General features: G+C 46.7%; 2 protein-coding genes and 2 long non-coding RNA genes across 5 annotated transcripts; 3 read left to right on the forward strand and 1 right to left on the reverse strand.

Moving 5' to 3' along the window:
* Positions 1 to 867: 867 nt before the first annotated feature.
* On the reverse strand, positions 868 to 24,547 carry LOC114502464 (major allergen Equ c 1-like). The gene is made up of 8 exons (XM_036022074.1): positions 24,369 to 24,547; positions 23,876 to 24,012; positions 23,017 to 23,090; positions 22,219 to 22,329; positions 21,790 to 21,891; positions 21,568 to 21,682; positions 13,907 to 13,914; positions 868 to 1,010 (listed from the first exon to the last, which is right to left on the reverse strand). Exons 1-6 carry the CDS (start codon positions 24,462 to 24,464, stop codon positions 21,594 to 21,596), a joined length of 609 nt encoding a protein of 202 aa, XP_035877967.1. The 5' UTR covers positions 24,465 to 24,547; the 3' UTR covers positions 868 to 1,010; positions 13,907 to 13,914; positions 21,568 to 21,593.
* On the forward strand, positions 2,644 to 3,478 carry LOC118499778. The gene is made up of 2 exons (XR_004902311.1): positions 2,644 to 2,719; positions 3,407 to 3,478. It is a non-coding gene; the product is annotated as an uncharacterized LOC118499778 (long non-coding RNA).
* Positions 5,868 to 26,702, forward strand: LOC114514622 (ras-related protein Rab-11B-like). The gene is made up of 3 exons (XM_036020126.1): positions 5,868 to 5,895; positions 6,604 to 7,167; positions 26,091 to 26,702. The coding sequence occupies exons 1-3, from the start codon at positions 5,868 to 5,870 to the stop codon at positions 26,189 to 26,191; spliced, it is 693 nt and encodes a 230-aa protein (XP_035876019.1). The 3' UTR covers positions 26,192 to 26,702.
* LOC118499783 lies at positions 9,234 to 21,561 on the forward strand. Of its 2 annotated transcripts, none has more exons than XR_004902315.1 (3): positions 9,234 to 9,243; positions 12,544 to 12,549; positions 21,279 to 21,561. It is a non-coding gene; the product is annotated as an uncharacterized LOC118499783 (long non-coding RNA). The 2 variants fall into 2 exon arrangements; XR_004902316.1 differs by lacking the exons at positions 9,234 to 9,243; positions 12,544 to 12,549 and adding exons at positions 17,419 to 17,429; positions 17,882 to 17,886.
* Positions 26,703 to 26,750: the final 48 nt, after the last annotated feature.

Consider the following 26,750-nt stretch of genomic DNA (forward strand, 5'->3'; position numbering starts at 1 on the left):
GAAATTGGCATTCATGTTGCTGATCATGAAATCTGTTAGGAAATGGACTATCAGTGGCATGGACATAGTGAAACCTGGTACAAATGGCCCTTGGGCTGTCGGAGGGAGTAGTGCTTCCCAAGGAATATCAATCACCATTTATCGCTGTAAGACTAAGTGGTACATACCCAGGAGAAAACGATGTTTTCAAGTCCTGTGCTTCAATGTAAGAGAGAACACTCAAGGTAGCCTAGCCTGGCAAGAGCACTGTTTATGAACAGGGCATCAGAACAGAATGGGAAGGGTCCTTCACCCTAATTTGAATTGAAGTTTATATTCTTACTACACCTAGGGACACTAGCATCTCATATAATATATGTACAGCAGATACCAGTGGTGGTGAGGAAGGTTTTCCAACCTCTACTCCCTCCTAACATGGGGGTGTAGAGAAGCCACATGAGAAGGCTCACCCCTGACAACTGACTCTCCTGGCCACCCTAAGAGCATCTATCTGCCAGTGCCACCCTGAGAAGGAAAAATCCAGGATGGGGCAAACTAGAGGCAGCTCCTAGTTTCCTTTACCAGGTCAGTAGGCAACAGTCCAATCAAAGGGCAGGCAGTGCTCACAGGGATGCAGAATGACTGCAGAGGTGGGAGAATCCTGAAACCCAGGGAGATCCTGAGAGGGCAGAGGAGCATTATGGGCACAGGGCCAAGGAGCACCTCGTGGGCCTGCTATCAGCTCTCAGTCTCTCATATACACACAGACAGTCACACAACTAACTGCAAGATACGTGATTTAATGACCACGTAGAAGAAGGTGTTATTCATGATAGAGGTCTCCCAGGTATGGCATAGGAGGTTGGAAATTTGGAGAAAACCTTTGGCTCTTGATGACTTGATGAGTCTTTTCTCGACATGTTGAGAAAATGCTGAAGATTCAGAGATGATGCCTTCCTGGAGGACAGTGCTGGAAATTAGGTCACAGAACTTGTCACAGGATGACATGGGGACCATGGAAGGAAGCACTCCTAGACACTAAATAAGCACATGAGAGAGCACCCAGAAACTCATTAGCACTTCCTGGGTTGAACTGGGGACAGACAGAGTTTCCACTACAGAGAAAAATGGTGAAGATGTAGCCGACAGCCTGCTATCTAACCCAGGCTACTTGCCAGAACAGGGGGAAGGGGGGCATTGGGCAATGATTTTCCTTTTTCTGTGACTGTTCCCATCCTGCCCTTCTCTAAACTGAGTCTGTGAAAAACAGAGAGGACTCAGTGGAGGACCCAGGCTGCTTTCTGCCATCCTCAACATTAAAGTTGTTGCACAAGTTTTGATAAGTCAAGAAAGAATGGCAGCAACCATAGTTACCATTCTTAAATGCTGCCTTTATGCAAGCCATACTTGCTAAGACGTTCTGAATGTTACCTGAATAAAGCCCCACAATACAGCCGAGGGTGGAAACACGGGAGGAAATACAGGGCCTATTTTCCAGGGGTAGGACAATGGGAAGGTGAGACAGCTCGCCTTCCCGGGCAGAAGTGAAGGATGTGCAGAGATCAAAGGAAGACGGTATTCCCAGAAATGGGAGGGTGAGACCAAGGGTGAGGCCTTGGAAGAGGGACAAATCCCAGAGGTGTGTTGGAGTTTGACACTCACACCCTGGTACTCTTGCCCTGTTTCACATTTGAAGTGTTAATGATTTTAGGAGATTATCAGCTCCTGAGGCCTGCTCAGCAGCAGGAAATCCACACTGTGACCCTGTGAGGGGCACATTGTCGTTTGTTCCTTCAATCCTGAGGCCATTTGCTCTAAAGCTCATGAAGGTGTGGCTCCTCAACCAGCACTCCCAACTCCAAATTTCAAGCTCACCCCACAAGCTTCCTCACCAAATGTGTGTATTTGCAACCTTTGGGCATCAAGTCCTGCTGGTTTTGGATGGCAGGGACCCCTGGACTACCCTAGCCGCATCATTCAGCACCCACCTGGAGGCCTGGGCTCTGTGGCTCCATCAGTCCTGGGAACAGGGGTCTGCAGAAGCAGAACAGAGCACAGTCAACCAGCGGCCCCTTATTTCCGAGAGAGAAACTGAATGAGTTTCTAGGGTAGGACCGAGGGGCCCCATTGGAGGTGTTACCTTCTCTTGCTTTTCTCCAATCAGGAACACGGGGAGTAGGAAGAGGAAACCAGAGAGATAAATTTACCTGCATTGCTCACGTCCACCACATTTTCCTTTGGAATTCCAGTGTTTTCGCAAAGTTCCTCAAACCTTTTCTTGATTTGTGGACTCACATCTGGGTTTCGGGCTATGAGGAGAGTGACAGTAACAGCTGTGACTTTGTGTTGGATCCCCGTGGAGGTCCTTCGGACAGGGGGACAGATGATGGGGAATGGATGGCACTGACTGGTGCTTAGGTAGAAGGGGGGGGGGAGGGGCTATCTCCTGTCTCGACTTTGAGGTTTTAGGATGGTGAGAGATTTCATCACCTTCCCATCACCACGTAGCCGGGGGTACCCATGGTCAGCACCTTTCTTTGGGGGTGAGAAATGGCCCAGCAGAAGATCAGGCAAAAGTTTTATCTGCAGCCCACTCCAAGGTGTATATCAGCATGAAAATCCTCTACCATGGAGCTCCATCCCTTGTGTTATTTCCTCATTATTGTAATTCAAGTAACAAAGAATAACACAGTCATTGTAGACTGCTTCAAGTATGTGAATCTCATTGTATCCATGACCTGTGAAGGAAACAGAACACAGGTCAGAACTTCATAGGCCCATGGGAACCAAGTGTAACTCTTTCCCTATTTTCTTTCACAAAACAAATTCAAGTACAAATCCTGGAAGAGGTAAAAATGATATCTCAGCATTCCACTTGCCCCCTGATCGTGATCTGGTTAACTTCCAAGGGTGGAAATGGCAACTCCTGGTACCTGGATTCCTAGTGGTAGGAAATTCTGCCACAGCTGCAACTGACCTTCTATTATTTGCCCTGAAGGTCACCAACCTCGCTCGGCCATGCCTGCTGACTGTGTGTCTCTGTCCTGTCTAGGAGCCCCGCTGGTATTACATACTGGCACCCTGTCTGCACAAGTTTCTGTGGCATAGGCCACCAGAAGCCTTCATGGTGGACTTGGAATGAGAAGTTCTTCAAACAATTTAAATTTCTGTGGGCCAGTTTCCTTTTGTTGCCGGTGGCACACATGACCACACTGCCATCTTATTCTCATGGTCTATGTGCCAGGCCCTGAGTATTACAAACAAGGTTCCCCAAATATTAGAGAATATTGGCTATTATGTGCCTCATGTGTAGAACCTAAAGTGCATGAGTCAGAAAGGGATCTCAGTCCTAAAGGCATTGGCATGTAGTAAATTTCTTGCTGCTGGAAGTAGAATTTACAGAGACTTTTTAAATGTATACTTACAGGAAACACTATATACACCTTCCTCTTCTGTTTCATCACAAATGTAAGTCAGTTCAGCACACTCTCTGTTGATCCTGTGAAATAGAATGAGCTGAGTGGTGCCCGTGAGATACTGAGGGGCTGCCTCCCTTCCACTGCACCTGTACCCCGAGTGTCCCATTTCGTGAAGTATTGAAAAACCTTTGGTAAAACTTTGAAAGAGCATTTATTTTCCTGTTTCACTTTATTTGCTACTTTAAAAATGAGTCAACTACTGACATCACTGTTCCTCCACTTCCCACTCTCACCTCTGCTGCGGCTACCTGTCTAGATACTTGGCTGAGGGCTCAGCTGTGCCAGCATCTCAGATAAATGCTGTACAAGCATTGCCTCACTCAGCTGTCACACACACACACACACACACACACACTCACACAAGTCCATAGGAAAGAATTATGATCATGTTTTTACCCAAGGGATAATTGAGGAAGATTGAGTGAAAATTTCTAGGTCCCACAACTAGTAAGAGATGGTTTCATGACAGAGCCAGGCTCTCCATCCCCATCCTACCCTCTTACCTAAACTACTCTGTCGCACTCCTTAGGACTCAGATCCCCACTGCCCCTACCTCCTGTACTGTCATTTAAACCCCTTCCTGTCAGCAGTTCTTACCTCTGAATCTAGGGAATCTTCAGGTTCATCAGGTCGAGGATCAGTATGTGATAAGGGACTCTGATTTTGGACACAGGCCCACAATACAAGTGCTCACAAAGATGTCCATGTTTGAGTCTCCGTGTGTGTGTGTGTGTGTGTGTGTGTGTGTGTGTGTGTGTGTGTGAAGCTCCAAGACATATTTAGTTTCTTTACTGAAGTAAAAATGCCATACTTACATTTTATGACATTTCAGTACCAGAGAAGAATTATCCAAAACCTGGATATATTCCAGAAACATTCTGTAGCTACCTTGTTTTTCTACCTTTTCCTTCATGTCCGAGGCCAAGAGAATGGTATACCACTCCCCGGAAAGCTGCAAATAATCAGTAAAATGACTGGGAAAGAAAAGAAGAGACGGGACACTGCATGAACCTTGTCTCCTTGAACTCTATCCCCTGGGCCAGGCCTCAGAGTAATGATGTGAAGGTGGCATTAGAACTCAGGTCGATTGGCACCCCAATTAGGGCTCTTTCCACTGTCCCTGCAGTGAGAATGGAGGTCCCCAAGGGTTGTCATCTTTCCACATGCTACAACTGCTCTTGGTCCAAGGTCAGAGACCACCCCCTTTGTCTACCATCAAAACCTCTCACCCTCTGGGAGGGTCACCTGGCTTCACAATCCCCCAAAATGCCCCAAAGTCTAAACTCCCTACACTTCCCCAACTCTACCTTTGACATGTCAAAGTTGCTTGTTACAACGTCATGGTTCTCTCCATGGTGGGCACAGACCAGGGTCAGCCCCAGACACAGCAGCAGCAGCTTCATCTCGGGAGGGACAACAGCGACTCAGTGAGGGTCACTGGGAATGTGTCTTTCCCTGACGGTGGTTCTGCAATTCTGCGCCACTGCCTTTATATTCCTTCTGAGCCCAGTTTTCTGTCCCCAGGGCCCCACCAACCCCTCCCATTCTCCTGATGCTCTGTATTCAGTGATGAGAGGCTAAGACTGTTCCTGCGCATCTCATCAGTTCCAGATCTACTTAGTGATCTGATTACACAAAACACACATTCAAAACAAAAAAAAGAGATAGTGGATGCCATAAAAGGATGCCATTTGGAACCAGATTTAACCATGAAATCTGAAAGCCAATTATGTGTGGCGAGAATGGAGTATAACTGGGAAATGGGGGGTGTGGACTACCCAGCTTCCACCGCTCACGTGCTGGGAGGCAGTGGGTGAGTCACTCCATCATAGCCAGTGTCAGAAACAAACAAACTGTGTGTACCAAAGATGACAGTACCTGTCAAGAGTCATTCTAATAGTGCCAATAAGAATAGGGCTGGGGAAAATAATGTATGGAAAGTACAGTGTCTGGTATTGAGCACATTTTAACTCCTTTTGCTTGTTGTCTGAGTTCAACAACAATGAATGAACAAATGTTTAGTCACTGCATGCACCTTTCCATATGCTGGAGGTCTCTGGGAGAAGTGGAGAGATGGAAGACGTTGTCCATACACACACTTTGTTCCACAAGCTGATGCAGGAACTCAGCTGGGTGGGACCAAGTCTGGACCACCGTGGGTGAGAAAAGGGGGTGCAGCCTGGAAGGAGGCGTCACATAGAAAGTACTTACAAACACAGGCTTTGGAATCACACAGACCTGGGCTTCCTTCCTATCTCTGTCCGTTGTATGCCATGAGGACAAATTGAACCTCTCAGAGCCTTAGTGTCCCCTTATGGGGTCAATCCTACCTGTCTGTAGATGGCTGTAGGGACTCAATGGGACAGTGTGTGTAGAAACCTCAGACTAATGTCTGGCACTGCTGGGCTCATGGCATCAGAGAACTATTCCTGGAAAGGTGGGTCTTGGGGACAGGAGGGTGTCTTGAACTATAGGCAGAGTGTGCAGATGTGGAGATCAGGTGGGGAGGAGTTTCCTGGTGCATATAGTGTTGTCATTGAGGCTCCTGTGCCCACAGCTGAGGCTTCTTAAAACCTATGGGTCACTTCTTCCTTGTGCTAATGGTCCTTTCTGTACCCCCCAAACCAGAAAGATGCCTGTGTCACAGGAGGAGCTGGACACAGGGCAGTGAACCTAGAAATTGTGGCATCCCATCTGTGGCCTTCTTTGAAAGCCGTCTAGCCTTTTGTGTGATCCTGCCTAGTTCTCACTCAACAGATACCTGGTCACTGGTATTTTGAGGTCTGTATAACCTGAGACACCATGGACGGGTTGAAGGTTGTCCTGCCTCTGAGATAGAGGAACTGAGCTTGACAAATGGTAGCAAAGGTTGTGCACTGCATTGTGTTTTATTGATTGTCCCCAAGAACAGATGGCAGCCTATGAGCAACCAGGTCTGCAAGATGAACTGGGTTATGAGGCTGAGGAGAGAGGGCCATGTGATGCTCTTGCCCACACCATCTCTGTCCCATCCCACCCCTCCTGGTGACTCTTTGCCCATATCAGAGCACCATATTGCAACTTTCTGCTTCAAGTAGCTCCCACTGAGTGCTCAACGAAAACATGAGAAATGGGCTAGTAGCGCCAGGATAATGGACTCTGAAAGACAAGTACGACTCCCTATTCAAAGTGGTGCTCATTGGGGACACGGGTGTGGGGAAGAGCAACCTGCTGGACCACTTCACCTACAATGAGTTCGACCTAGAGAGCAAAAGAACTATTGGCATGGAGTTTGCCACCTTCAGCATCCAGGTGAATGGCAAGACCATCAAGACCCATATGTGGGATTCAGCTGGCCAGAAGCACAACTGCACCATCACCACTGCATACTACTGGGGTGCAGAGGGTATGCTGCTGGTACACAGCATCACCAAGCACCTGACATATGAAAATGTGGAGTACTGGCTCAAGGAGCTGGGGTACCATGCTGACAGCAACATTATCATCATGCTGGTGGACAACAAGAGTGACCTGTGCCATCTGTGGGCTGTGTCCACTGACAAGACCCATTCTTTAACAGAGAACAACTTGTGCTTCATCCAGACCTCAGCCTTGGAGTCCACCACTGTAGAGGAAGCTTTCAGGAATGTTCTCACAGAGATCTACCACATCGTGTCACAGAAGCAGATTGCAGACCACTTGGCCCACAGAGAGTGCCATGGAAACAATGGTGGGCATCAACCTGCCACCCTGTACGATGGACAGAAACCTAACAGCTGCAGTGCTGCCAGAACCTGTGAGTGCCCTGGGCCTTGTCCAAGTGTGCGGGCACATCCTCACCCTTCACCCACCCCTCACCCTGATGTTTCCACTGATCTGACCCTCTCTGTCTTTCTGACTGACTTCCACCATCCCACTAAGCTCTGCAGAGTCAGCTGGGGCTTAGGAACAAGAGGAGTCAAGCAGCACCTTCTGTCCCCCACCTCTCCCCCCAGAAAGACTTGAAGCCCCGCGTCTGCATCTGTTTTTGGGGGGTCCCAGTCTGCCTCAGGGAAGGCCTGGGAGGGTGGTAGGATGGACAGGGCCAGACAGAGGCAAGATGATGTGTGCACTGAGCAGGCTTCTTCAGCTTCCCACAGCAGACTCCAAGGAGTGATTCCCTCCCTCCCTCTCTGGCCACTGTCCTAGGTGGCCGTGAGCCTCACCTATATCCTCACTGTGGGCTGAAGACTGAAAAGCAAGTGAACAGGGAGGGAGGCTCAGGCAGACAGAAACAGACTCTTGACACCTCACTCCGAAAACACAGGCAGCACCAGCATTTGTCTTTCTCTCTGACCTCATCTTTTCCACAGCATGCTTGAATTCAGTTCGGCTCCTGCCTATAGATTTATGCTGGGAGAAGACTCCCCTTTCCTTTCTGTACATAGAACATCCCCCCCCCCCCCATTGCCATGCCCTTCCCACTGCCTTGTCTCCTTGTGTGGTCAGGAATATTTGCAAGTAAAGCAATGTCTCAGTGTTTTGTGTACACGAAAAAAGAGAGAAGAGAGCAGGAGAGATGAAGGCATGTACCACAGAATGTTCTCCCACCCAGTATTCATTCTTGATGCCCAAATATTTATTGAAGATTTGTATCTCTCTTCACGCAGAAACTTTTTCACTGACATGTCCCCTAGAGCAAGAGACATAAAGGAAAGTATAAATAAATGGGACCTCATCAAAATTAAAAGCTTCTGCACAGCTAAAGAAAATAGTATCAAAATAAAAAAGAGAACCAACTGTATGGAAAACATAGTTGCCAACAATACCTCAGACAAGGGTTTAATCTCCAAAATATATAAAGAACTTACACGACTACACTCTAAGAAGACAAGGAATCCAATTAAAAAATGGGCAAAGGACTTGAACAGACACTTCTCCAAGGAGGACATACAGAAAATCCAAAGACACATGAAATGATGTTCTATATCGCTAGCTATCAGAGAGATGCAAATTAAAACCACAATGAGATACCACTTCACACCAGTCAGAATGGCCATCATAAACAAAGCAACAAACAACAAGTGTTGGAGAGGTTGTGGAGAAAAGGGGACCCTAGTGCACTGTTGGTGGGACTGCAGACTTGTACAACCACCATGGAAGGCCGTATGGAACTTCCTCAGAAAACTAAAAATGGATCTGCCTTTTGACCCTGCAATTCCACTGCTGGGACTATATCCTAAGAACACTAAAACACCAATACAAAAGAACCTTTGTACCCCGATGCTCATAGTAGCACAATTTACAATAGCTAAGTGTTGGAAGCAACCTAGATCCTCATCAGTAAATGAATGGATCAAAAAACTATGGTACATTTACACAATGGAATTCTATGCAGCAGAAAGAAAGAAGGAGCTCCTACCCTTTGCAACAGCATGGATGGAGCTGGAAAGCATTATGCTAAGCGAAACAAGCCAGGCAGTGAAAGACAAATACCATATGATCTCACCTTTTACAGGAACCTAAACAACAAAACAAAGAAACAAGCAAAATATAACCAAAGACATTGAAATAGAGGACAGGCTGACAGTGATCGCAGGGCAGAGGGGAGGGAATTTCGGGGGAGAATGAAAAGTGTTTACAAGAACAAATTTAAAGGACACATGGACAAAAACTAGGGGGAGGGTGGTAATGGGAGGGAAGAGGGGAGGGTTGGGTGGGTGGGCTGGACTGGGAGTAAAAGGGAGAAAACTGTACTTGAACAATGATTAAAATAAAAATTAAGAAATGAAAAGTTGTATCTCTCAATATAAGGTTTTTGGCAGTTGTTTGGGAAAAAACTTATGTTTACATTCAACAAAAGCAATGCAACATTTTCAAACATCTGTGTGGAAAACTTGAGTTACATTCCAAACACAACGGCGGGACTTTGAATCATCAATCAAAGAGTTTGCGTCTCCGACATTCTAAGAAAACCATCACAGGTTTGTGGAATGCAAAGCAACCAGGTTGGTGATGGGTGACGAAGCAATGTGTGAAGCTTTCTGTGGAAATCATGACAGTTTACTGTTTTCATACAGGCACTTAATGTGTTCTCTTTGGATTCTAGGAAACTGTCGGGAAGTTTGGGATTTCTAGAATGCATTATAATTTTTCGTACTTAAACTGCGAAGCGTTGGAAAGGAAATGGAGACTCTGGAAGTCTCCCTCACTGCTGATGGAAATGCAAAATGGTACCATCACTCCAGAAAAGTTGCTCACCTCCTTACAAGAATTAAACATAGACCTACAACATGACCCAGCTACTCCACTCCTACCTATAACCCAAGAGAAATGTAAACATATACCCATGCAGAGACTTGTAAGAGATGTTCAAAGGCACTTTATTTGCAATAGCTGAAAACTAGGACCAAGAAAATGTCCATCAACAGAAATGGGTAAATAATTGGTGGTATGCCCATCCATGGGAACAGGATCCAACAATAAGGAAAGAACAGGCTATTGATAAACACAACATGAAAGCATCTCAGAATAATCATGCTGAGTGCAAATAGCCAGACCAACAAGGAACTACATACTGATAACTGTATTTCTATAATGTCTGGAAAATGCAAACTCTAGACACAGAAAGTGGATTTGTGGTTGCCTGGGGTGATGGGTGGCATAATGGGGAGGAAGCAGAGATCACAAAGGCACAGAGGAAACTACAGAGAATGATGGGTAAGCTCACTATTCTGACAGTGGTGATGGTTTCATGGGCATCTCCCTGTACAAACTCATCAAATTTTATACTTTACTTTTTAAAAATATTTATTTATTTATTTATCTTTACAGATAGGGGAAGGGACTAGGAGTTGAACCAACAAGCTTTTTGTCCATGAAGAAACACCCAACCCCACTGAGCTACACTGGTCAGGGTGAGTAGTATACTTTAAATATGTGCAGTTGAATGTCGATTGTACCTCAGCAAAGCTACTGTTAATAATAGGAAATAACTTTGCTTTTAGCATTTTCACATGGAACCTCTGATTTTTATGAATGTGATTTTTTATTTCTGACATTAATCAGGGAAATGCCTCTCTTTGGGAGACAGAGCTAATGATTTCCCAGCTCTGCACTGACACAGGCCCCACAGAGGAGGCTGGGATAGCCCCTGGTCTATTATGGGTAGTGCTGCTTCCTAAGTTCCTAAAGGCAGTGAAGTCAACTGGGTTTAAGTGAGAACTCCAAAAAGATCCACACACATCCACCTGGATCCCAGTTGACCACCACACCCTGGTTCAGATTCCAGACTTACCCAGATGGTCCCTGAGTTGTCATACCCCAAATCATGTGGTTCCCAAACACGTTTGGGGGACTACGTCTAACAAACCATCACTGGCCGTAGATCCTGCCAACACAGGAGCCCTCCAGGCCCTAACGCTAAGCTTTGCAACTCCAGCGAATGTCCAGAGACTCCACAGGCTAAAAGCATCCCCTTGGGGAGGTCCATGGGAGCCTCATACTCCTGTGTTTCCCCACAGCCTCCTTGGGCTAACTTTTCCTCCATGCTCTTCACAGCCTCGCTTTTCTCACAAGCAGAGAGTATGGGCAAGCCAGCACAAGTCCCTAGCTTTCTGAAAGAGGCCTCCCAATGTGGCCCATGGTCTCTTAGTGCCAGCTCAGTCTCGGCCTCAGGACACCAGTCTCCTTCTTACAGCACCAGGAAGAAGGCAGTTGCCACGTGCATGTTTGGTCATCAAGAGACCACAGGCCTCCCAAAGATGTCCTCGAAGGGTGAATTCAGGCTCCAGCTAATGCCCACGGCAGGTGCCCGCCCAAATACTTTGGAAATAAACCTGAGCCCAGGGCATTGGAGGGGTCACCTGGGAGCAGCCCTACGCCATTCCCTGGAGTCTCTCTTAGTACCTGGGCCAATCTGTGATCATCCACCTGCAACCACCCACATCCACAGCACTGTTTGGGGCAGCTATAGACACCCCGTTGCCCTGGCTCAGTTCCTTGATTCTCCTTTAGAGAGAAGTAGTGAAACCAAACCATCCCATCCTTAGAAGGATGTGTCTGAACTTTGCCTGCACTTTTGAACCACTTGAGAGCTTTAAAAAATCCTGGTGCATGTGACATGGGCTCCTGCTGCTCCCATGTCACTGGTCAAACAAGTCCCAAGGCTTTCCTGTGCAGGTCAGTGAGTTCCACTGATGAACCAATGCCCACGGTGAGCCTGTGTCAGGGGGGCCAAGCACCATTTCATCTGTTGGCTATTGAGGGAACAAAATCAACTCCTTAAATTGCACTTACATTCTGGAAAGTAGGTTCAGGCTGTGAACAAATAAACGTGAGAGGCCAAAGAAGGCGGGGAAAGAGCACTGCCTAAAGCTTGGGGTTCAGAGAAGTCTTCTGTGTGAGGCGACACACAGGGACCAGAATGTCTGAGGGGATGGGACATGAAGGAATTTGGGGGCTGAGTATTTCACACAGAGTCCAGAGAAGGCAGTGCTCATGGGTGTCTGAAGAACACTGTGCATAATGACGTAGGTTTAACAGACCCGTGGGAAACGAAAGGCAGCTGTGGGGAGCCAGGCAGCCTGACCACCACTGTCAGTGCTGCTGATCAGGTCTTCTCACCAGGTAGGGTGCTCCTCAATGCTGGCATGACATCCTCTGTCTTTCTTTACCAAGGAGTCAGCCAGCAACTGTATATTCTTTGAGGAACCAATCAGAGCCTTCATAAAGGATTTGTGAGCCTCAGAATAATGTTTCAGAAGAGCTAACTTTCAAGAACAATGGCTGGTATCTTCTGGTTTGCACAGACCCCTTTAACACAGCACAACATTTTAGAGGCACATGGCTGGTCCCTAAAACATGGACACTCTGACTTCCGGCCAAGATGGAGGCGTAGGTGGATACACTGTGCCTCCTACACAACCAAAAGAAGGAAACAACAAATTTAAAAACAAAAACCCACCAGAAGTGGCAGAACATCGAACTGTATGGAAGTCCAACAACCAAGGACTTAAAGAAGAAACATTCATCCAGACATTAGGAGGGGCAGAGACAGGCAGCCAGGTGGATAGGACTCAAGGCAAAGCAGCGGCTGGCAGACCAGGCGAGGTGTCAGCTGGTGCAGCGAGTGGTCCCACATCTGGGTGCAGATAAACTGGGAAGAATATCTGAGGAGTGAGACAGACCATGCAACCCAGGATTCCAGCTCAGGGAAATAAAGCCTCAAAGCCTCTAACTGAGAAAATCTTTGGGGGTTTCAGCAGCAGTGGGAGAAACTCCCAGCCTCACAGGGGAGTTCATTGGAGAGATCCACAGGGTCCTAGAATGTACACAAGCTCACCAACCCAGGAATCACCACCAGAAGGACTCGATTTGCATCTGGGTAGTTTCCACAGACCTTGGCCCAAAGTGTCCATGGCATTATGCATGAGATGAGACATTCACACAGACTACCGAGCCCTGTGGAGAAGGAACGACACCGCTACTCCCAAGGGGAGAGCGCCTCAGAGTGCCCGGGCCACTCTCTCAAGAGGAGAGCGTGCTGACCCTTGCCATGACAAGCTTTTATTGACTTTCTAATAGCATACACCAAAGGAGGTTTTCATTCATTATGCTTAGGTTTGCTTTAGGTAATTACTTTTTACTGATAGCAACTGGAAGAGATGTTACTGATTACTTCTTACAGATTAACAAAGAAAAAATGTTGCAAATGCAAGGGAATGATAAGAGTAACAGGTCTGGTTACACTTCAGTGCTTGGGAGAATTAGCATAGACTTCAGGACGTTACTTTAAAAATAGGCAGCAAGGGCTTGCTGCCTGAACTCAGGGTGAGAGTTCTAGCAAGAGCAAGTCACAAAGCAGCCTAGCTATAATGCAGGCCTGATTTCCCATGGGAGAACTTCTTCACGGACATGGTCCTGTGTGCCCACTGGCTCCCCACTGGTTTTCCACATGGGTGCTGAGCTACATTTATGTGTCTGGAGAAGCGGTCCTCTACATCTCCCCCCTTTGTTTTTAGTTAGGACTGTATAGATCCCACAAAGCTTGCTACTCGCTGGTCTCTTATACAACCCTGGGAAAATAATTTGCAAATGCATGGAAATATACAAAGCATTATTAGAATCAGTAAACAACCGGCGGCTCCAAAGACCCACATTTTCAGATTAAGTCCATCAAACCAATTTGGGGGGGGGGGGGGTTCAGCCAGCCAAAATTATCCTGGAGGGTCTGAAAACCCTCCTGCTTGGTCAAACTTTGAATGTCCTGCAGCTGCTGTTGTAGCTCTAGCTTCAATTTATCAATTTTTTTCCCTTCAAGTTTGTAGAAAAAGTCCCTCTTAGGTGATGTTGAATATCACTCCAGGAGTGCTAGCAGGAATTCCACTTCAGGGGGATGACACATAGCTTGGAGAAGTCTGGATCGGGAGAGTTCAATGGGGTAGAGGGGGGTCTCAGCCAGGGAAGCCTTTTCTGTGATATGGCTTCACCCTCTTCACTGGCAGTTCCAAAGGTCATTGTGGAGAGTAAACGCATGAATACCCTCTTCCCCAAGTTCATAGTTCAACTGGGGCTTTTCATCTTCCTTCCCCTAAAGGGTCTTTGTACAAGACCAAGGGGTGGGGGACTGCAGGCCTGTTTTGCACAAAGTGTCTATGGGTGACTTTAAGTTATTATCACAATTCAGTAAATTGTACACATATATTGTCAACATGTTAAATTCTTGAGGGATACCTGTTTTATGCCGAATTTCCCATTTTTCTAAGAAAGCTTGAGTGGCTTGTGCACTATATCCCAGGCCATTATTAGTCTCGATTTCTTGTGGATGGCCAAAATAGCTGAAGGCCTCGAGCCAATGAGCTCTAACATTCTTTGCGGATTTCCCAGTGAAGGGAGGTGCCTGTGGAGCACCTGAGGAAGTGTCTGCTTGGAAAGACAGGACCCCTGCTGTTTCTGCAAGCTGCAATGAGTTTGAGCAGTGACTTAAGAGTCTACATACTTTTGTGGGGCTGAGATATGTCCCCTATCTTAGGTATAGAAATGCAAATAAAATAGAAATCTCTTTCTTGAAATTAAGCATGCCAGAAGCTTCCCAAAGTGCGGGTGCTGTTGTCTCTTACCTTAGAGATGACTTGGGTAGAATTCCCCTTCATGACATGCTGTCTGTGCCACTTCTAAGTCTGCTGCTAAGCGCCAGCCAAGGCAAGGCTCTGTGTGGAGCTGAGGCCCCAGGGATGGATCCAGTGGGTCAGGACCACACCTGGCCCTGGGCTTGGGGAAAGGTTGTTCCGGTTTGCACAGGGATGAGGGGCAGTGAGGCTGACCAACTCCACCTTCAGCTGCTGTTGGTCCTTGGCAGAATGACCAGGCCCCACCAGGGTGTGAGCGCACGCACTCTGGCACCCTGGCCGGACTCACCCGGTGTGGCTGGTACGGCTGTGACGCTCGCTGTACTTGGGGTGATGCACAGGAAGGGTCGGTACGGCAGGCATCTAGAATCTCCACCGTCACCATCCCATAGGCCCCTTGTCTTTTTGTCTTACCTTTCCTGATTATGAGGACCTCTTTGTCCTGCTCTTTCCCATATTTCCAAGTCTAAAGATCCCTTACCTGGGAGACATCCAACAGCCTTAAAAAGCTGCTGAATTACTTTCAAACATTGCTCTTTTTCCTTAGAGAGCTTGTTCACCATGGTGGAGGATTTGTAGAAACCTTTAAAGAAAATGTTTTAACAAATAAAAAAAAAACTTTTCTGAAATTCCTACGGATGCAACTACAAGCACGATGATTATAAAACCAGTTTCAGTTTCACTTTCACTCTGTCTGTACCTTTAAATCCTGCTTCTTGTGAGTGAAAAGAATGTAGTGGTCAAAAATGTGCTGTTGGTGGAAGACAGTTAGGGAGGGGGGATTGGAAATTCCAGGTACCCTAACCCTGCTGATGGGTCTCAGGTCCTCCCCCAAGAGTTTAAGACTGTGAGGGGGGACTCAAAGGCTAGGTGACCAACTTTTATATTGTTGCAGAAAAGTCACTCACACACGGGGAAGATGATGAAGCACAAACTTTATTACTCGCGAGGGCTCAAGGGGGGTTAATTCCCAAATGCTGAGCTGAAAAAGCTGGGTTAGGAGTCCTTTTTATATACCAGTTACACAGGCAGAAAGGGAGGGGGAACCAGCTGCTGAAAGCAAGCATTCAGAAGCAGGAGCAAGGTCAGTGGCCTTGAGATAACCAGCCGTTGCCTTGTTGACAGCTCCTTACCTAATTGCAAGTGTTACAGAGTGCAGATTTCTTTTCCTGCCACAATATCGCGCTTCCCTGGACGAACCAAGTGTTAGATTAAGTTGTTTTGGAGGTCCCTATAAGGCCCTGCATGTCTCGGGAATTGATCCCACACACCCAAGCAAGGTTCCAGCTCAGGTGGGAACACTCGATTTCTCAAGCCGAGGGGAGGAAGTGCCTTTTGCCTTCGGAGCTTGGCGAATGCCAAAAGGCCTCATACAAAGCCTGAGACTAACACTAAATTCTTCTGGAGAGTGATCTTCAGAGGCGAGTCAAAACCAAAACACTCATTCACTATCTGCTTTTCCTTATGCAGGCAGACCGAGAGAAAAGGCAAAATCTAAAGGACTGCAAGAGGCGGCTGGAAAGAAACAATTTCCTGATATGCTTGTAGATAGCTCTCTAACTAGTTCCTGTTTTAAAGGTAACCAAAGGGAAAGTCTTTGCTCTTTCTCCCAAGCCTAGACCTAGTTGGGGGTTGTGCCTCAGGGATGGGCTTGTGAGTGTTTTTACAGTGTGCCTCTCCTTGCGTGGACTTTTGCTTGCGGGTAGCGGGAAACCTAGTGTTCTAATCCAGTCCATCTACCAGCTGCTCCTGTCACAGATGACTTCCAGCAGGGAGCACCCTTGTGGCTTTTAACTGCTCGACCCATGTCTGCGAGGTTGTGGAAAATGCTTGGGAGAGAGAGCAAGGCTCCTGCCCACTAAAGAATGCACAGTTGCAAAGCAGTTGAAAAAGAGGGTGACCTAGGAAGAAAACACTATTCCTCTAAAATCCAATGCACCCTACCACCTAACCGAAAAGCACTTGATGTTGTTGGTCTGTACCTGGGCCTCTTTCCAGGAGCACAGTTTCAACTAAAGTGTGTTCTGGGACCAGAGGCTCAGCTGGCAGAGTGTCCGAAGCTGGGAAGGGAGATGTAGAGTCTCCTGTGTCAATCTTAAAATACCAGATGACCTCAGGGTGTCCTGGGTTGACATTTACATTGGAAGTTTATCTGACATTTATCTAGGCTTCCACCAGTCAACTAGAAGTCATTCAAGGGGAACAGTAAGAGGGCAACTTAAAAACATTCCCTGAGCCCGGACCAGTGTGGCTCACTTGCTTGGGTGTTGTCCTGCCAAGCAAAAGGTCACTGGTTTGATTCCAGGTCAGGGCACAGGCCTGGGTTGCAGGTTCCTTTCCCACTCAGGATGAATCGGAGGGAACCGATCCATGTTTCTCTCTCACATAGATGTGTCTCTCCCTCAACTTCTCCCTCCTTTCTTCTTTCTCAAAACATAAATAAATAAAAACTTTAAAAATAATATCTCCTGAATCTCACAATTAGATACTTTCATGTTCACTTTATGGAAGGCGCCCTGGGGGGCTCAATCTGACAAACTGGTGTATTTGGGGGACAGTGCTGCACAAGTCACCACAGCAAAGAGCGGTCAGAGGAAAGGCCACGGTACAGAGAAGGGGCCAGTAAAGTCCTTCTCTGTCCAGCTGAGTGGGAAATACCGGCATTTTATGTCTTGCAGGACAAGAGGCAAAATTAGGGTATTATGTAGGTACTGACACAATAATAGAGAAAGAACATTTCCACATTTTTGGATAAAATTCAAACAGAACATTGACTATAATATATTGGAAATACTGATGTATTACTAAGACGAATGGATTCCTTTTTTGAATAAAATTGTTGTAAATTTACTCCCCTTGGGTGTAAAATAGTGTTCCTCATATTGTATTGATTGTAAATGTCTCAGCTCACAGGCAATACAAAAACAGTCAGTGGGATGGGCCTTAGTTCTGTACCAATTTCAGCATCCCTGGAGGTTCTGGCTAAAGTTACAAGGAGAAGAGAAAAAAAGACAGATAGAGGCCTAAGTATTGGAGCAGGTACTTTCCCACTCTTTGCAATACTATGATTGTATACCTATAAAACCAAGACTCCACAAAGTATTGGGACTAATTTGATTAAAATTGTTGAGATTCTTCAACATTGCAAAAGTATTGAAATGACAAAAATCGGTAGCATTTCTGTATACCAACAAAGACTCACACTAATAACTAATTGTTAAATAAACAAACAGCCTTTTCATACAGATGGTGCTCAAAAGGAAAAGGAAGCTCCTGCCCCCTCCAAAGCCAAAGCCAAAGCCACATCCAAAACAAAGGCTTTGGAGGCAAAGAAAGCAGAGGTGAAATGTGTAAAAAGCCACACACAACAAAGATCTGCATGCCAATGACATTTCCACAGTCAAACACTGTACCTCAGGAGGCAGCCTTAATGTCTGGTCCAGGAAACCCAAGCTTGACCACTCTGCCGTCATGTTCTCCCCCTGTCTACTGAGGGAGCCATGAGGAAGACAGAAGACAAGGGCACACTTGTGTTCACTGTGGGTGTCAAGGCCAACAAGCACCAGGCCAAACAGACTGTGAGGAAGCTCTATAAGACTGACCTGGCCAAGGCCCACACCCTGCTCAGGCCTGATGGAGAGAAGAAGGCATGTGTTCACCTGCCTTCCCCATGTGATCATTTGGAAGTTGCCAAAAAAATTGGAGTCCTCTGAACTGGGTCCAGCTGGCTAATTCTAAACTTAAATATTCTACACTGTAAAACAAACAAACTTGTTAAAGTACATAGGAATTAACAACCAAGAATATCCAAGAAAACTACCAAGGAGAAAATTTTAAAACTCTGAGAAAAAAACACAGAAGATGATGTGAGTATACTGACAGACACGGGGCTCATTGGTTTTGGTCCAGGGACCGCGGGTCACATGTCTGACCTCCACAACTACAGGACAATAAACTGGCTGTTTTGGCCTCTAAGTTCCTGGTGACTTGTTCCAGCTCAATCAGGAAACTAATGCAGGACTCGTGTCTCCCATCCAGCTGGAGGCTGAGACCAGAGCTTCCTCACTGTATTTCTGATGCACAGGCAGAGTGAACTCTAGGATTCAACTGAGCATGTGTGACCCAGTGAGTAATCTCGTTGACATTGCCCTGCCTTTGGGAGTTCTCCTGTGATGCTCTCTGCAACAGGTTTGTTTCTCTTTCCTTAACGACCTCAGTGTATTCTCAATCTTAAGAATGTGATGATGGACAGAAAGGTGATAGTAGGGTGATACAGAACTAGAAAAAGAAAAGACTTAGCTTTTAAATGTCATGGTGGAAAAGGCCCAGTGGGACTTGACTGTGATCTTGGCCCTCCAGTCCCTGAGCAAAGTGCACCAAGAAGCAATAGCATTGCTCCCGCTGAAGGCTGATTGCAACATAACTTCCATTCAATTCCCCGTTTTATTCGATATCCTAGAAAATGAAAATACGGGTTTGAAATTCAATGTCCTTCTCCATGTTTGTCTTCAGGGGAAATAATCACTGATCTGAGTTGACAGGAACAAGATAGTGGCATAGGAGGTGCCAGCCCTCATGTCTCCAAGGAAACACCTATTTTAACAACCATTTGTGGGTGACAATACTTTACCATTTGTGGGAGTCCAGGATACAACTGAGAGGCCCCACCAATCAGGGGAGGCAAGACAATCCAAGGCATTGATGCACAGAAGAAAGTGAGGACAGTTTCCCTTCACCAGAGACACCCCTCCCAACGCAGCACAGCACTGGCACCTCTGGGAGCCTGTTAGAAAGCAGAGTGTCAGGCGCCACCAAGACCTGCTAACTAGAGCTCACAGTTCATCAAGGTCCCAGGTGATTTGTGTGCACATTATGAGAAGCACTGCATGATCACACACACGGCAATCCATAAATTATGTTTCTGGTTGTTCTCTGTGTTATTTACCATTTATGTGAATGGTGTCATGCTGCATGTATCTGTTCTTCAACAAGCAGTTTCTCAGATCACACCATGCTAATGTGGATCTAGTACATTCCCTTTAACTTGTGGACAGAAATTGGCATTCATGTTGCTGATAATGAAATCTGTTAGGAAATCAACCATCAGTGGAATCAACATAGTGAAACCTGGTACAAATGACCCTTGGGCTGGGAGGGGGTGAATGTTGTTCCCAAGGGAAATCAATCACCATTTATTGCTTTACCACTAAATGTTACATACCCAGGAGAGAACAATGTTTTTCAAGTCCTGTGTCTTTGATATCAGTGAGAACACTCAAGGTAGCCTAGCCTGGCAAGGGTACTGTTACATGAAGAAGGCACCTGTAGAGAATGGGAGGGGTCCTTCACCCCAATTTTAATTAAACTTTGTATTCTTAATATACCTAGGAACACTAGCATCTCATACAAGATATACAAAGCAGATACCAGTGGTGGTGAGGGAGGTTTTCCGACCTCTACTCCCTCCCAACGTGTGGGTGTAGAGAAGCCACGTGAGGAGGCCGGGACTTGACACCTGACTCTCCTGGCCACCCTTGGAGCATCCATCTCCCAGTGCCACCCTGAGAAGGAGAATTCCAGGATTGGGCAAACTCTGGGCAGCTCCTAGTTTGCTTTATCAGGTCACTAGGTAACAGGCCAGTCAAAGGGCAGGTAGTGCTCACAAGGATGCAGAGTGACTGCAGAGGTGGGAAAATCCTGAAACCCAGGGAGATCCTGAGAGGGCAGAGGAGCATTATGGGTACAGGGCCAAGGAGTCCCTCGTGGACCTGCTGCCAGCTCTCAGTCTCTCATGTACACACAGAGTCACACAAATAACTGCAAGATACGTGATTTATTGACCAGGTAGAAGAAAGTGTTATTCATGGTAGAGTTCTCCCAGGTATGGCATAGGGAATTGGAAATATAGAGAAAACCTTTGGTTCTTGGTGACTTGATGAGTCTTTTCTAGCCAGGTTGAGAAGATGCAGAAGATTCAGAGATAATGCCTTCATGGCGGACAGTGCTGGAAATCAGGTCACAGAACTTGTCACAGGATGATATGGGGACCTTGGAAGGAAGCACTCACTGGGCACTAAATAAGCACATGAGAGAAAGCACCCACAAACTCATTAGCACTTCCTGGGTTGAACTGAGGACAGACAGAGTTTCCACTGCAGAGAAAAATGGTGAAGATGCAGCTGACAGCCTGCTCTCTAACCCAGGCTACTTGCCAGAACAGGGGGAAGGGGGGCATTGGGCAATGATTTTCCTTTTTCTATGACTGTTCCCATCCTTCCCTTCCCTAAACTGAGTCTGTGAAAAACAGAGAGGACTCAGTGGAGGACCCAGGCTGCTTTCTGCCATCCTCAGCATTACAGGTGTTGCACAAGTTTTGATAAGCCAAGAAAGAATGGCAACAACCATAGTTACCATTATTAAATGCTGGCTTTATGCAAGCCATACTTGCCAAGACTTTCCCAAATGTTACCTGAATAAAGCCCCACAATACAGGTGAGGGAGGAAACACAGGAGGAAATGCAGGGCCTATTTTCCAGGGGTAGGACAATGGGAAGGTCAGAGAGCTCACTTCCAGGTCAGAAAGTCAGGATGTGCAGAGAACAAAGGAAGATGGTATTCCCAGAAATGGGAGGGTGAGACCAAGGGTGAGGCCTTGGAAGATGGACAAATCCCAGAAGTGTGTTGGAGTTTGACACTCCCACCCTGGTACTCTTGTCATGTTTCACAGTTTAAGTTAATGATTTTAGGACATTATCAACTCCTGAGGCCTTCTCAGCAGCAGGATATCCACACAGTGACCCTGTGAGGGGCACATCGTTGTTTGTTCCTTCAATCCTGAGACCATTTGCTCTAGAGCTCATGAAGGGGTGGCTCCTCAACCAGCCCTCCCAACTCCAAATTTCAAGCTCACCCCACAAGCTTCCTCACCAAATGTGTGTATTGCAAACTTTGGGCATCAAGTCCTGCTGGTTTTGGATGGCAGGGACCCCTGGACTACCCTAGCCGCATCATTCAGCACCCACCTGGAGGCCTGGGCTCTGTGGCTCCATCAGTCCTGGGAACAGGGGTCTGCAGAAGCAGAACAGAGCACAGTCAACCAGCAGCCCCTTATTTCCCAGAGAGAAACCAAATGAGTTTCTAGGGTAGGACAGAGGGGCCCCATTGGAGGTATTACCTTCTCTTACTTTTCTCCAATCAGTAACACGGGGAGTTAGCAAGAGGAAACTAGAGACAGCTAAACTTACCAGCATTGGTCAAGTCCTGCACATTTTCCTTTGGAATTCCACGGTTTTCGCAAAGTTCCTCAAACCTTTTCTTGATTTGAGGACTCACATCTGGGTTTCGAGCTATGAGAAAAGTGACAGTAATGGCTGCGACTTTGTGTTGGATCCCCATGGAGGCCCTTGGGACAGGGGGCAGATGATGGGGATGGATGGCACTGACTGGTGCTTAGGCTGAAGTGAGGGAGGGGCTGTAGCCTGTCTTCAGTTTGACATTTTAGGATGTCCTTCTGCACGGTGAGAGATTTCATCAGCTTCCCATCACCACCTTGCCTGGGGTTACCCACTGTCAGCACCTCTCTTCAGGGGAGGAGAAATGGCCCAGAAGAAGATTGGGGCAAACTTTTATCTGAAATCCTCTCCAAGGTTAATATCAGCATGAGAATACTCTACCGTTGAGCTCCATCAATTGGAATTTTTTCTCTTTATTGGAATTCAAGACATAAAAAATAAGATAGTCATTGTAGACTGCTTCACTTATGTAAAACTCGTTGTATCCATCATCTGTGGAGGAAACAAAACACAGGTCAGAAACTCTTGGGTCCATGGAAAGCAAGTGAAACTCTTTACCTATTTTCTTTCACAAAACAAATTCAAGCGCAAATCCTGGAAGAGGTAAAGGTGATATCTAAGCTTTCCATAGGCCTCCTGGGCATCAACTGGTGACTTCCAAGGGTGAAAATAGAAACCCGTGGTACCTGGATTCCTAGTGGTAGGAAATTCTGCCACAGCTGCAACTGACCTTCTATTATTTCCCCTGAAGGTCACCAATCTCCCTCGGCCATGTCTGCTGACTGTGTGTCTTTGTCCTGTCCAGTTGCCCCGCTGGTATTACATACTGGCACCCTGTCTGAGCAAGGTTTTGTGGCAATGGCCACCAGAAGCCCTCATGGTGGACCTGGAATAAGAAGTCCTGCAAACAATTCACTTTTTTAGTGGTCTAGTTTTCTATCGTTGTGGGTGGCACACATGACCACACTGCCATCTTATTCTCATGGTGTATGTGCCAGGCCATGGCTTTTACAAACAAGGTTGCCCAAATATTAGAGAACATTGGCTATTACATGCCTCATGTGTAGAACCTAAAGAGCATGAGGCAGAAAGGGATCTTAATGCTAAAGACATTGGGATTTAATAAACTTCTTGCAGCTGGAAGTAGAATTTACAAAGACTTTTTAAATGTATACTTACAGGAAACACTATATACACCTTCCTCTTCTGTTTCATCACAAATGAAAGTCAGTTCAGTACACTCTCCATTGATCCTGTGAAACAGAAGGAGCTGAGTGGTGCCCATGAGATACTGAGGGGCTGGCTCCCTCCCACTCCACCTGTAACTTGAGTGTCCCATTTTGTGAAGTATTGAAAAACCTTTGGTAAAACTTTGAAAGAGCTTTTATTTTCCTGTTTCACTTTATTTGCTACTTTAAGAATGAGCCAACTACTGACATCACTGTTCCTCCACTTCCCACTCTCACCTCTGCTGCGGCTACCTGTCTAGAGACTTGGCCGAGGGCTCAGCTGTGCCAGCATCTCAGATAAATGCTGTACAAGCATTGCCTCACTCAACTGTCTCTCTCTCTCTCTCTCTCTCTCTCACACACACACACACACACACACACACACACCCATAGGAAAGAATTATGATCATGTTTTGACCCAAGGGATAATTGGGGAAGAAAGAGTGAAAATTTCTAGGTCCCACAACTAGTAAGAGATGGTTTCATGACAGAGCCAGGCTCTCCATCCCCATCCTACCCTCTTACCTAAACTACTGTGTTACCCTCCTTAGGACTCAGATCCCCACTGCCCCTACCTCCTGTACTGTCATTTAAACCTATTCCTTTCAGCAATTCTTACCTCTGAATCTAGAGAATCTTCAGGTTGATCAAGTGGAGGATCAGTGCCTGATAAGGGACTCTGATTTGGACACAGGCCCACAATATAAGTGCTCACAGGAATGTGCGTGTGTGTGTCTTTGTGTGTGTGTTTGTATAAAGCTCCAAGATCATATTTAGTTTCTTTCCCCAAGGAAAAATGCCATACTTACTTTTTATGATATTTCAGTAACAGAGAAGAGTTATCCAAGGGCTGGATGGATTCCACAAACATTCTCATGCTACCTTGTTCTTCTACCTTTTCCTTCACGTCCGAGGCCATGAGAATGGTATGCCACTCCCCGGAAATCTGCAAATAATCAGTAAAATGACTGGGAAAGAAAAGAAGAGACAGGACACTGCATGAACCTTGTCTCCTTGAACTCTATCCCCTGGGCCAGGCCTCAGAGTGATGATGTGAAGGTGGCATTGGAATTCAGGTCAATTGGCACCCCAAGTAGGGCTGCTTCCACTGTCCCTGTAGTGAGAACAGAGGTCCCCGAGGGTTGTCATCTTTCCACATGCTACAAGTGCTCTTGGTCCAAGGTCAGAGACCACCCCCTTTGTCTACCATCAAAACCTCTCACCCTCTGGGAGGGTCACCTGGCTTCACAATCCTCCAAGATGCCCCCAGAGTCTAAACTTTCTACACTTCCCAAACTCTACCTTTGACATGTCAAAGTTGCTTGTCAGGACGTCATGGCTGTCTTCATGGTGGGCACAGACCAGGGTCAGCCCCAGACACAGCAGCAGCAGCTTCATCTCGGGAGAGACAACACTGACTCAGTGAGGGTCACTGGAATGTGTCTTTTTGTGATGGTGACTCTGCGATCCTGCGCCTCTGCCTTTATATTCCTTCTGAGCCCAGTTTTCTGTCTGTGGGGCCCCACCAACCCCTCCCACTCCCTGATGCTCTGTATTCATTGATGGGAGGCCAAGACTGTTCCTGTGCTTCTGACCTCTTCCAGATATACTTTGTGACCTGAAATTATTCAAAACACACACTCAAAACAAAAAAGATGTAGTGGATGCCATGAAAGGTTGCTATTTGGAACCAGATTTAACTGTGAAATCAGAAAGCCAATTATGTGTGGCGAGAATGAACACCACTGGGAAATGGGGTGTGTGGACTACCCAGTTTTGACTGCTCACCTGCTGGGAGGCAGTGGGTGAGTCACTCCATCATAATCAGCCTCAGAAACAAAGAAACTGTGTGTACCAAAGATGACAGTACCCATCACAAACCATTCTAATAGTGCCAATAAGAATAAAGCTAGGTATAATAATGTATGGAAAGTACAGTATCTGATATTGAGCACATTTTGACTCCTTTTCCTGGTTGTCTGAGTTCAACCACAATGAAGGAATGAATGTTTAGTCACTACATGCACCTCCCCGTATGCCATAGGTCTCTGAGAGAAGTGGAGAGATGGAAGACGTCTTCCATACACACACTTCTTTCTACAAGCTGATGCAGGAACCCAGCTGGGTGGGACCAAGTCTGGATCACAGTGGGTCAGAAAAGGGGGTGCTTTCTGGAAGGGGGCATCACATAGAACGTGCTTACAAACAGATCTGAGCTTCATTCCTATCTCTGTCCCTTGTATGCCATGAGGACAAATTTAACTTCTCAGAGCCTTAGTGTCCCCTTATGGGGACAATCAAACTTGTCTATAGATGTCTGTAGAGACTCAATGGGACAGTGTGTGTAGAACCTTCAGACTAATGTTGGGCACGGGTGGGTGCTGGGGACAGGTGAGAATCTTGAACTATAGGTGGTGTGCAGGCATGGAAAGCAGGTTGGGAGGGACTTCCTGGTGATAAGAATGTTGTTATTGAGGCTCCTATGCCCACAGCTGAGGCTTCTTAAAACCTATGTGTCACTAATGCCTTATGGTAATGGTTCCTTTTTGTACCCCCTCAAACCAGTGAAGTCTGTGTCACAGCAGGAGCTGGGCACAGGGCAGTGAACCTAGAAATTGTGGCATCCTATCTGTGGCCTGCTTTCAAAAGTTTTTGAAGCCCCCTTGTATGAACCTGCCTAGTTCACACTCTACAGATACCTAGACACTGGTATTTTGAGGTCTGTATAACCTTAGACACCATGGATGGGCTGGAGGTTGTCCTGTCTCTGAGCCAGAGGAACTGAGCTTGACAAATGGTGGCAAAGGCTGTGCCCTGCACATCAACATCATGCTTGTGAGCAACATGAGTGACCTGTACCACCTGTGGACCATGCCCACTGACGAGACCCTTTCTTTAGTAGAGAACAACTTGCCCTTCAATCAAGACCTCAGCCTGGGACTCCACCACTGTAGAGGAAGCTTTCAGGAACTTTCTCACAGAGATCTACCACATCGTGTCACAAGCAGATCTCAGACCATGAAGTCCACGAGGAATCCCCTGGCAACAACGTGGTGGATGTCAGTGTGCCACCCTCTACCATAGGACAGAAACCTAACCAGCTGCAGTGGTGCCAGAACCCGTGAGTGCCCCAGGCCTCATCCTAGTGTGTGTGCACATCCTCAACCTTCATTCATCTCTAACTGTGATGTTTCCCCTGATCTGACCCTCTCTGTCTCTCTGACTGACTTCCACCCTTGCACTAAGCTCTGCACTCTCAGCTGGGGTTTAGGAACAAGAGGAGTCAAGCAGCACCTATTCTCTATCTTTCTTTACCAAGGGGTCAGCCAACAACTGTGTATTCTTCGAGGAGCCAATCAGAACCTTCATAAAGGGTTTGTGAGCTCCAGGACAATGTTTCAGAAGGGCTAACTTTCAAGAGCAACAGCTGGTACCTTCAGGGTGGCACAGACCCCTTTAACAGCACAACATTTTAGAGGCACATGGCAGGTCCATAAAACATGGACACTCTGACTTCCCGCCAAGGTGGAGGCGTAGGTGGATACACCCTGCCTCCTATACAACCAAAAGAAGGAAACAACAAATTTAAAAACAAAAATCCACCAGAAGTGGCAGAAAATTGAACTGTATGGAAGTCCAACCACCAACGAGTTAAAAAAGAAACATTCATAGGGAGGGCTGGGT

Source organism: Phyllostomus discolor, chromosome 3 (genome assembly GCF_004126475.2).
Source record: "Phyllostomus discolor isolate MPI-MPIP mPhyDis1 chromosome 3, mPhyDis1.pri.v3, whole genome shotgun sequence".
Lineage (NCBI taxonomy): Eukaryota > Metazoa > Chordata > Mammalia > Chiroptera > Phyllostomidae > Phyllostomus > Phyllostomus discolor.